Source organism: Cygnus olor, chromosome 8 (assembly GCF_009769625.2).
Source record: "Cygnus olor isolate bCygOlo1 chromosome 8, bCygOlo1.pri.v2, whole genome shotgun sequence".
Taxonomy (NCBI): domain Eukaryota; kingdom Metazoa; phylum Chordata; class Aves; order Anseriformes; family Anatidae; genus Cygnus; species Cygnus olor.
Genome location: NC_049176.1, coordinates 11,731,469 through 11,743,595, shown reverse-complemented (window position 1 = coordinate 11,743,595; position 12,127 = coordinate 11,731,469). Strand labels below are relative to the sequence as shown.

The window sequence follows — 12,127 nt, the reverse complement described above, 5'->3', positions numbered from 1 at the left end:
AGACTCCTGGCGCACCCAGCGCTGTTTGCTTGCCTCTATTCGTTTAATAAATTGTAAACTTTGATTGTAATCCTATTTGGGACTCAGTCATTTATAATATATATATACACACATGTATATACACACACACTTTATAATACAGAATTTGTAGTAGTCTCTTGAAGTAAGAACACTTACTCAGCTGTAGGAACTGTGGCTTTTAGATACATTGTCCTTGCAGCTACTGGACAATACAGTATAAGCTGCCTGTTGTTCCTGGAAGCTTTTTTAAGCTGTTTGCATTCAGTCAGCTCCTTTACAACCCAGCTACTGAACAAGAGGCAGTGCAGAATGCAGGTACAAATCTAGAGGATTTGGGCTAGTCTGATATTCCGCACAGCGGATACATAATCAGGAAGAGTGAAATGTTCACGAATGTAGTAAAGAAGCAGTCACAGAAGTGTAAGTCAACTGTTCTTTTGTTTAGCAACAGGCTGTCTGCTGCTGTAACCTTTCAGGTGGTTGAATTCTTAAGGGATCAATGATCTGAGCATGTAGGTACTAAAATATTAAAGATACTTCTAAAAAATGTTTAGCCACCTGTTGAGTTTTATACTCCTTTTAGACCTTCGTGCCTGGCTTAGAAGACAGTAACACTACCAGAACCATCACTTCTATGTCTCTTGGCTTCTTCCGCTATAAAAGTACCTTTTACCATAATGTTAGTGTGAACCAGGTTAAGATGTTCCTTTAGGGGCAAAATCAGGGAGGGAAAAACAATCTGGTATCCTACAGAAAGCTGTACTAGGTCATCTTAAGATGGTGTAGAGCTAATGTTTGGAAAACAGGCTCCTAAGTTTAATTTGTTGGTTGATAAAGGCATGTACATTCTCTTAAATTTTACATGGAGAGAACTTCAGCCCATGCTGAGTTTTTCATAGCTCTTAAATGGATTACCCCTGCTGTGTGTGAATTTTTAATAGTTCTATTGTATTTCTGTGTTTACTCACCAGATATCCATACTTAACTTTGTACAGCTTATCTTCGCTCTTCTGGGCACCACTGCCCTGCTGATTTTTCCCTGTGAAATTACAGGGAACTTGTTGCCATTATCAGCCTTTGTTTCCCTGTGTGAACCCTGAAGTAAGGTGCATTGATTCAGATTGTCTTGTTGGGTTTTTTGGTTGCTTGGATGTTTCTTTTAATGTTTGTCTGAAAGCAATTCTAACTATTATTTTTATAAATGGATATTCAGGAGGGAGAGTAAACAAGTTGTCAAATTAGAGTGCCCAAACAACTGACCCTTCAGCAATAAATTCCCCAAACTACCTGAAAGAGTGACAAATATTTTCTCAGTATAGGTAGAAGTAGTTATGAGTACTGTAGAGTTCATTTAATTGTTTTATAATTACCAGCATAGTATGTATACATGCACCTAAAATTGCGCCTGTTAAAACCAAGAATTTGAAAGTTAGAAGTACCTGAAAGAAAGCAGATATATTTGTCAGACACTTCGAAATTTCTGAAAAGCTGATCACAGATTTGTATACATATTTACTGATTTTTTTTTTTTTTTTTAAAGACGATTACAGGTAATACTACCTTGTGTCAGTACATAAGTACTAATTTTCAGGCTGGTAGGATTTACTATAACTGTAAAATCAGAATGTTATTGAGCAGCTAAGAGTATAGATGCATCAGATACTTGGATATTGTATTTTTCCTCTCTTTAGTGTTTAAAATAAAATGCTTGCAGTAATATTGAATTACTTCGTGAAGTACAGCAGGAAAAAAGACTGAGATCTAAGTAGGAAATAGCTTTAGAAAGTTGTTTCAGGCTTCTCAGATCAGCAAAGCCTTCCAACGTATTGGAGATTCTGCGATGACTTTTCACGATTGTGAAGTTGTGACCATATATGATATCATAAGGAGTTGTTTCAATAAGTTACCTTTCTTTTTAAATGCATATTCTGTTCATGAGACAAAATAGCATTTAGGATCATCTTTGAATTTTAAAAATGTGTTTCCATTTATTAAGGCTCCTTTTTTCAACTTCTTAATCTTCACCCAGTTCCAGCTGATTCTAATCCCTACCTCAAATTAATGTGAAATTCTTGAAGTAAACACTAAAGCATTTTCACTGTAGTATTTTGGTGAAGTATCTGTTACATCTGTTAAATATTCTGAGAAAGAGCCATAATTGAAATAGCTGGGATGTTGATGATGAAATAGTTATCGTTCATTCTTATATTTGTCAAGGTAGCAGTGATGGTTCTGAACTCAGTGAAGAGACGTCCTGGCCAGCATTTGAAAGGTAAGAAAAACTACCTCAAACTGCACTTCTCTATTAAGAAGTTACTGCTCACGATTTCTCACTCAGTCCTGAAAATGATGCTTTATTTTAGTGATCTATAAATCTTCCAATTGAAAGAATTTGAGAGACAGTTTTAAGCCAGAGGATCATTAAACCCCAACTGATTTTTCTGTTTATATATATTTGCATATCCTGTATATGCTATTCATGTAACCTGACAATTTTCACTTTTCTTGAGATTTCATCCATTCTTGTTCCCCTTGTTCTTATCATAGACATTTTGACCTGTTTTTTTCTTCCATTTATTTCCCTTCAGTTCATTGTTACGTGCCTCTCTGTTACGTGGGAAAGTACATTAACAACCCTTGCTAATGTGTTTTGTGGTTCAGAATAAATATCCTGCCCTTATCCAAATACCTGCAAATACTCAGGCTACGTTGCCCACTTCAATCCTTTCTCATAGTGAATTTGAGAACGTAGAAAAAGACTAACACCTATAGTTTATAGTAAAAGGTGGAAGTTTCATCTTCCCACAGCTCAGTAAGATGTGCCATAAAGTGCATAGTTTTGCTTCTACACCTTGGTTTCAGGTAATCTATCAGCTTCAGAATTGCCATGGATGTCTTCTACCATGCTATGAAGACATGCTTGTTAGAAATTTTTGTTGAAGAACTGTATAGTCAGGAATTGTATCACAAATCTTATTCTACTTGAATTTATTGAAGCAGTTCAAGCTTTGTGTTACTCTTTGGATGAAAACATTGAAAGTATCTCAGTGCCAAAGGTGAACTCTTTGATATCTCATGCTATAAACGTTTGTACACAAGGAAATGCCCTTAAGATTTCTGTACGTAAGAAATAACATTCCATATGAGCACAGAAAGAAAGCTCATTCAGAAAGGAAATCTATAAATCTGGTGCTCTCTGACGTAATGTGCGATATTCCAAAAATTTTCTTTTTGCTTTTCCTTTCCTGTTGCATTATAGAACTCATCAAGTTGAAGGTATCTCACAGAGTCAAAAAGTTGTATGGGAATGCCTTAGACAAGGTGGTGAACTCGGTGCTTTTTATGTCTTAAGTAACAAAATACATTTAAATTTTAGTAAGCCTCAGGCTTTAGTTCATGTTTCTAGAGAACAGCAACACTCTCCAGGATTATTTCTGTGGAACCCTGAGGTAAAGCAGAGGTCTTTCATCCGTTTTGTAGTGAGAACTGTCTAGCCCAAGCTCCCCCTAATTAAAAGGTTTTCTCCATTCAACCACAAATATCTCAGAAGTTTTTTCCTCCATATTCCACATGACTTCAGTATTTTCTTCTCTTCGGAGAGAGCACTTTGGTAACACCGTTTGAAGTTGCATGCTTTGGAGAACAAGCTCTCTCTGCTTACAGAGAAGGGGATTGGTTTCTTTACAGATGTTCAAAACATGAAAGTGCTAGAGATATGTAACACTCGTGTCTATTCTTTTGTAAGTTGACAAAGCATGTTTTGGAATTTAACGCAAATGTTAAGATTTAAGGTAACTAGGAAGAGTGTCTCTCTAGCTTTGATTGGTACAGTTTCCATTCTTATACAAGAGTCACTAAGTGAGGAAGAAGCATTACTTGTCTGGAATCAATAGGTACCGGCAAAATTGGGATGTATCCAGTGTTCTTAGTGACTGTTTCCTATGCCATTGAATATTCCCCAGTGGTTTGGGAAAAGGATCTTAGGGTTGGAGAGCTCAAATTGCCGTAATATGCTGAACAGAAAGAAATGAGATACACATTTCCCAGGTGACAAAAGAGAGTGTACACAATAACAACTATCCTTCGTTTCCCTGGCCCTCCTATTATTTTTAACTAGGAAATGCAGAAGGATGAGAACTGGAACTACTGGTTGTTGGTTTGGGTGGTTTTTGGTTTGTTTTAAGGGTTAACTTGATTTGAAACTTGAGAAAGAGGTTTCAGCATTTGGGGTATCTCTCCTTAAGCTAATCAAAATTACTCAAAGGACTTCAATTCCAAGTCCTGACAGTTATCATGTTAAGGCAAGTATATTAAGTGACACTTCAGTCTCATTGGTTATCACCCCAAGTCTCTGAATAGATTTACCTGAAATAGATCAAATCCAAGAGTGATAGCCTCCTTGTTATGCAAAAACAAACAAACAAACAAAACAAAAAAAAACAAGTGTAAAGGTAAGAAGAAAACTTATTTTGTTTGCATGCAAAATATAGGTACGCAGAAATACACAACTCATGTTACAGCTTTTTTTCCTTTATCTTAGTGACAGTTTTTGTCCAAATCTTGAATGTATTTTAAAAAACAAACTATTTTACAAACATATTAGTTATGTTGCAAAACAAATGATGGCATATTCTAGGATAGATTAGTAGGTGGTAATACATTAGCTGCATGTTGATAATTCTTCTTGCAGCAAAGGAAATAATTTGAGTTGTTTAAAACCCCACAACAACAAAACACACACACACACACACACACACACACACACACACACACACACACACAAAACCACCACCACATCTTTTTTTTGTTTTACTGCTACTGACCTTGATTGTGTCCCTTCTGTAAGATTGTTACTTTCTAGGGTTTTGTTTGCTTGCTGTATGCTATTCTGAATTCGGATTGGAAAATGAGTGTTTTGGGTTTAGGGTTCCTGTTCTTGAAAATACTGCCCTGTCCATATGAAAGCAGCTTTTCAGCTGATTCAAAGCACCTCTGACAGGTGGCAGATTATTAGATTTTATAGTATGCAAGATACTTTGCTTGTAAACTTGTCACTCTTGTTCTTTAACCACCTGCTTTCTGCAGAATTGGAGTCTTTCAGTATAATACAACCAACTAGCGAAACGGATGAAAATAGGAGGTGTGGGACAAAGTGCACGTTTCTATTGACTTAAATGGAATTCAGTCAACTGAGGATCTGGTTCAGAAAAATAATATTCAATAAAGCAAAGCAGTATTCTAAAGGCAGGTCTAGAACACAAGTCCTGGGTAAGGATGACAGTATGGATCAGGTTAAGGGCATATATGTGAAGTTAAAGTTTGTCTGAATTAGGGAGTTGAAATGTTGATTAGTTTGCCTCCATGTTTCTTAAAACAACCGTATTTTACAGTCAATACCAAGATATTTTGGTAGAGCTTTTGATTCCCTTCAACCCAACAGCTTGTGTGTACATACTCATAGAATTTGAAATCTGTTTTTATAGTACATCTAAAGTCAAAAACTAAATACATCAACATTTTATTATTATGCCTTTTTTATATAGTTTTATTTTCTAAGAACTAAATTGAGACTTTTCTCTCAAAACCTACTATTCTTCAGTAGCAATAAAACTTTAGTATTACGAGTTTTGACAAAGTGAACACCTGATCAAATAAAAAAACCACATGGTATCTACCTTTGCATGCATTTTTGTAAATTATCTTCTGTTTTTTATATGGAAGAACTAGCTTTGTGATACACACACAAAAAATATACTATGTTTTAGCAGTCATGCTGTTTGTGTAAATAAGTGTATGTAATACGTACAATTTATAATGGAATCCAACAGGAACAGGTTGTACCATTCTCTCGGTCCGGGGACAAGAGTGTCACGAAATGGCTATCGAGGCCACATGAAGGCCAGCAGGTACAATCCCCACTGCACACAGAGGTGTCCAGCTTTCCCTCTGGTGTTGGTGATTTGGTTTGGTTTAATAATTAAGTGGGTGTTTTCTGATGTTATCTTTAACTTACATGTCCAAATAAAGGTAGAGACCTTTTTCTTCAGACTTAAAGCTTTCCTCTTCTATAACTTAATCTATAACACTCTAAGGGCTTCTGTTCACTCTGGTCTGCAAATCCAAATTCTGAACTATTGGATCTCTATATCAAGGCTTAAAGATGTTTTACCATAGGTAGCTTTTTAACTACGTGCCACCGAGTAGTAGTGTTGGTAGTTCTCCCGCAGACGACAAAGCTGTTTCTTGCGCTGAATGGAGAGCATTCAAAATGTTTTATTTGCTACCAGTTCTTTATCATATTCCCTCCCCACCCCCCCCCACCCCCCCCCCACCCCCCCCACCCCCAAAAAAAAGAGATGGTTAAATTGAGTAATGCGTTAAATTTGGCCCCAATTCTATACTATACATAGCAGTCTTTGAAAGCTGATACAGTAATATAACTGATTCTCCTAAGTAATTAAACTAAATGTTGTCTGCAGCTGTGTGGCACTGTAATTGGGAAAGAAATAGCATTTAACTATGGATTTTTTTCATGTTAAGCAACCATTGTCTTACTGAGTTAAACTCATGTTCCCATTAACGTTCAAAACTGTCTCCATATCCTCATCCTCACTAGATGCTGCAATGAAAATGTTTGCTAGATTTCCAATTTACTTGGTTTATAATTTATTGTGCTTTACTTCTATTGTGCTTTGCAATAAGCACAAGTGTAGGATGGATAAAGCAGCAAATCCTGGGTTCAAAACAGGTTTGGGGCACTGTTTGACTTCTTGATTTTTCTAGATAGCGGCTGGGTTCAGCAACTTAGTTGTATGCTCCAACTTACATTTATGGAAATGATTTCTGTTGTATAGAAAAGTTTTTGTAAGCCAGTCAGCTTCATAATTTGAATAAAACCATTTTGTTTTCAGTGCTGTACCTGGCATGTATTTTTGCCCTTTGCTCTTATATCCTACATGTGGTAGATGATAAGGAGTGTACCAGATGCATTAAACACCTTAAAGCTGTGGTTCGGGTTTCTGCTCTTTATTACTGCTCTTGCCCACTGTTCTTGCTTTCAGAGATTTTTAAAGAGTGTGCATGTTTGAGCTTTTGCTTTGTTTTTGATGTGCTAATGATTCCAGTGTTTCTAATGACAACAGCAAAAAAATTCTCAATCTTTCTTGCAAGAGCTGAAGGAGATGTTTTAATGCACACAGCAACAGTATCAATGTACTCCAAATGTTTGCCAGTTAAAATTAATTGTTTTTGAATTTCAGTTGTTTTAATTTTTTATTTTTTTTAAATCAAGGATTACCTGCTTGGCTAATTTTTCTGATCACTTTTACTTGTGAGTGTAAATTCTACTGCAGCAATTCCTTGTAATGGCCAAACTCTTTTTCCACAACAAAGTCCAATAAATGAAATGGCATTTATAGATTAAAATACAGATGTTTGCAGTAGTTTGAGGTAGTGATTGGATAACTACTTTAAGAAAAATATTTTTTACACAATTTTTCACATGCTCCTTTCAGCTCTCTAGAATCTGAAGATTTGGCTGTTCATTTGTATCCAGGAGCAGTTACTATTCAAGGTGTTCTCAGGAGGAAGACTTTGTTGAAAGAAGGCAAAAAACCAACGGTAAGATTTAAAAAAAATCATTAATTTTCTCACCTTCTTTCTTGTAAGTACAATAAAATGGCAATAATGCATTTAATTTATGTGTCTGAGATTTCGTTTGCCTAGCTAATTAAGGTTTAGGATCACTGCTAGAGTTTGAGTTCATCTGTTTGGTCATTTTATTTGGTTTATAAGACTATGCCCATGATCTAGGGAGTGGAAGAGAAGTGTAATGCTACATAGAATTTCACACAAGTACTGATAACTTTTTATCTTCCTGAATGGTAGGTGGATCCTTACAACTTATCAATAGGTAATAACCCCTAACATTTGCACTGTAAATGTTTGATTTAATTGTAAATAGGTATTCATGACAATGGGGTATACTTTATGACTGTGCATAAAATGAAAAAGAAAAGGGACAAACATTTTAGCTCAATGAAGTTTTTAATAAGGGTTGCAGAAAGTATAGAGTAAAATAATTTTTCTTTCATTAGTGAGGAAAGGCACATTCTTTTTGCTGTCTAGATTTCTTCTAATGCATCGTGGACTTATATGAATAACTAAGAACAGCAGCTTTGGAAATAGGGCTGCTGGTTTTGCTGGACTGTTAGTGCTGTCATGTCCTTGCAGGATGATGCCTGATATTTTACATCTGAGTAATATGGAACATTTCATTTATGTGTTATACTTTTTCTCCCCTTTCGCTCTAGGTAGCATCTTGGACAAAATACTGGGTAGCACTGTGTGGAACCCAACTCTTTTACTATGCTGCAAAATCTCTGAAGGCTACCGAAAGAAAACACGTATGTAAAACAGGCATATTCCAGTATTGTTTAACAAAATTAGAATGTGATTTCCCGATGTAAATACTGAGAGTATTTCTAGGATTTGCATGATTTCTAGCTCGTACTATTCCATCTTCCAGTCAGACTCAGCTCATACGGATATGCCCTAATGGGACTATCACGCGTGTTTAGGTGCTACACCAGGAACATCTGCTTTGCATATGTGATGGATTTCTTTGGATTTGTTGTGTAAGGATGGAAGCTATGTCATTGGGTCTGTCTGCTTTTCTAAGTTAGAAGTCATATCTTCTGATGATTTCTGAGTCTTACAGCAGTTTGCTACTTAAAATCCAAGCAATCACTGTTGTGGAAAGACTGAGAAATCACTACATATGATATTAAAAGTACTGATTTTGTATATGTGGCAAAATTAGACCCTCTTTTTTTGTCTAATCTCATTAACTAAAACTGACTACAGAGCACTTTATATGTTACATAAAGACCTAGCATATCATATGATGCTGGCTTTCTTTTCATCCATTGCAACTTAGTTTGAAAGAATCTAGGAATACTTTGCTTATATGGGAAAGTAATAAAAGGAATTTCTGTAGATGTTCCACGGATGTCATGGTGTGCATAGTTCACTTCTGTTTTCACTGGTTAATTATATTGGAAGAGGATGTGCCAGAGATCCAGTTAAGAAACTGGATAAAATTTAAGATTCTTGAGTCTTTTTCCAAGTTCATTCGCTACTTGGAACCGTTACTTTATAGCTGCCTTGGCCAGTGTTTGGGTTTAATTTATGACAACTGTCACTAAAGAACATTTGCTTTGCATAAAGCTTATGTAATTTTAGAAACTGAGATGTGCTCTAGAATCCTAGAAAGGGGACTGTCTTTTTTCTTTCTGGTACAAAATAGTGGTTTTTGATCCTAACATTTTTATGTTCAGAGGGTAGAGATTTGAAGCATAGCTTTTCTGACTTGTAGACTTCTGAATATTTGAATTCTTGTTCTGTTTGGAAAGTTTGTGTCTAGTGTTGTCTTAATCTACAAAGCAATTGAGTGTTTTCTGCTTTTATTGAAAGCAACTAATTAGGAAACAGAACTCTAATATTCCAAGTAGTTTAATAACAGCTAATTGTTTGTAGAAAGATCTGCATAGTTTCTTTAGTATCATTCCTCTGCCTCACCCCTAATGGCTATAATTGCTTAGGTGAAAGCTAAACTGATCCCGCCTAATTTGTCCTGCCAGTTTTGAATGACAGTACTGGTCTCGCCAAAAGCCTGTTAGCTGAACATCATATCTCCATGGTGTCTTGAGAAAAGTGTTCGTGTATGAATGCATTTACCTCTGGCATCAGTGAAAAACGTGTGGAAGGACTCCATCCCTTTAAAGCAAAGGTAGTTGGCAAGACCAGACTTGTAAACTGTTATGAGTAGAAGTGTGAATTACTAAAGCAAATGAGAAAGAAAGAAGAGAAAACCTGTGCTGGCATTATGTCACTAACAATTGCTTGTTTTTCTGGAAACACTGAGAAATGGAAAAGAATTTCTTGTAATGTCAGACTTTGTGCTCCTGTTAATGATGTGATGCCTTTTAGGCTTTATGCCAAAATTGCATTTGGTTTTCTTTTAAGAACAGAGTATGCATTTTGTAAGCCTTTCTTGTCCACCATCTGTCAAAGTACAGAATGATGGAAGGCTTTGCCATACTTGCACCTATTCAATCAGAAGGTTTTTCAAGATTGTGTACAAATATTTTAAAACAATCTAAATGACATACAGTTGTAGGGAACTTGGAGAAATTGCACAGCTAGGAATTGTGTTGTTTGAAAAGAAAATATTAAATTTTTGTTATCCATCTGTTTATCCATTTTATTCAGAGTAACAATTTTGATCATGCAGATGAACTTACCCTTTTTTTTTTTTTAGGAAAAGTAAATTAACTAAAAAGGTAACATGCTTAGAAAAAAATGAAGTTTGGTATCTGATCATCTTAAGTCTCTATTGCTTGAAGAGTTTACTTTTGTATTAAATATAGTCATATCCACTTAGAATACTCTTTCAAAAACTTTCTGAACCTACTGAACTGGCTTTTATTAGACCCCAAATCACTGATTTGTTGAGATCATAGAATGGTTTGGGTTGGAAGGGACCTCAGAGATCATCCAATTTCAACCCCCCTGCCATAGACAGGGTTGCCACCCACTAGGTCAGGTTGCTCAGGGCCTCATCCAGCCTGGCCTTTAACACCTCCAGGAATGGGGCATCCACAGCAGACAGCCTGTTCCAGTGCCTCACTACCCTTACAGTGAAGAATTTCTTCCTAAACTCACATCAGCATGTGTGCACTATGCAAATACAGTTATATTCCTGAGAGGTTCACTCTGCAAAATAAAGAGTTTTGAGGCTAGATCTAGGCTGTTTTGCTACTGTCCAGATTAAATGCATAAAAGCGGTAATGCTGTCTACTTTGAAGTGGTTTTTTTCCAACGTTGATACATTTTGGATATACCTTGCTAAAATATTCCAGATATCTACTGTTGCCATGTTAAGATCTTTCTTTTGTAACTTCCTTGCCCAAGATCTCTGTGATGTGGAAGGGAATGCTAGAAACAAACAAAAGTCTGCTAAATAAAGGTTCTTGGCTAGAGCTCCCATGCTAACCATATCTTGATTACAGGCATGCTTTTGACTGTTCTGCTCCTATTGCTTCAGGCTGCTGAGACCGAGGACTTGGAATGCACTGACACTGAAAGCTTTTCCAAGCTTATAGTAGCCAACCTCTTTGAAAAATTACCTCATAAAAATCTGAGTGTAATCCAGCAAGAAGGGCAAGAAATCCCCTCCCTTTTAAACACATGCAGGCCAGTTCTTCTTCTTGTACCTACAGTCAAAGACAAAGGAGTATACCAGTGTAGTATTTACTGTAGATGTGAATCTACTCCAAAGAATGCAGTAGATACCTGGAGGTGAAAAATTTTCTTGTTGCATCAAAGAAAGTCTAATAGATATAATGATGTTTGTATTTTAAATAAGGAACAGGTTTCAGTTATTACTACAGTAGTAGTTGTCTATAATGAGCATGTTGGAGTCCAGAGATGAGGTACGGAAGAATCTCAGAGGAATGTTTATAAGATACTGAAGGTTTTATCTAGTTTGCCTAAATGGTACCCACAAACAAGCATCCATGACAAAACTAGTACTTGCATATGTTTAGAAAAGGACAAGAGTAAAAATTGTCAACTTCTTATTAAAAAAGCATTCTCCTGGAAAAATGTGAATACATCCATAAGAAAACTGTTGTAGTGACTGGGATGAAAATATCTTGCCAATTTCTGTGACAACACAGTATGCATGAGAGATTTTTCCATGTCTGTAGGTATTTGGAAAAGCAACAGTGACTTTCTGAGCCTTCACTCTCAAGAATGAAGCCTTGTTCATTCCAAGCCTTCCCTTGCATGCAGTATTCAGAATTAGACCCATTTATCGACATTCTAGAAAACTTAGTAGTTGTTGCTCAGACACTTTCACAGAAAAACCATGATAAAGAATACTGCTGTTCTAGGAAATGTGGTCAGCCACTGAGAGAATGATTTGACCATTAGCTGTAAGATCCCAACAGGAGTTTGAATTTTTGATTCAAATATTTAAGTAAAACTGTTTTTGAGCTAGGAACAACAACAAATCTGGTTATGTGAAGCCTTGCACCAGAGC

At 36.2% G+C, this 12,127-nt stretch overlaps 1 protein-coding gene across 7 annotated transcripts in view; it reads left to right on the top strand.

Moving 5' to 3' along the window:
• The window catches only part of RALGPS2 (Ral GEF with PH domain and SH3 binding motif 2), a 146,099-nt gene that overhangs the window by 121,240 nt on the left and 12,732 nt on the right, over positions 1–12,127 (top strand). For 6 of the 7 annotated variants that reach the window (XM_040565017.1, XM_040565016.1, XM_040565019.1 and 3 more), the window contains 4 exons: positions 2,239–2,293; positions 5,850–5,927; positions 7,536–7,641; positions 8,334–8,426. In XM_040565017.1, the coding sequence (XP_040420951.1) occupies positions 2,239–2,293; positions 5,850–5,927; positions 7,536–7,641; positions 8,334–8,426 (332 nt within the window). The remainder of the gene's footprint in view (positions 1–2,238; positions 2,294–5,849; positions 5,928–7,535; positions 7,642–8,333; positions 8,427–12,127) is intronic. The other variant, XM_040565022.1, reaches the window with a different exon arrangement.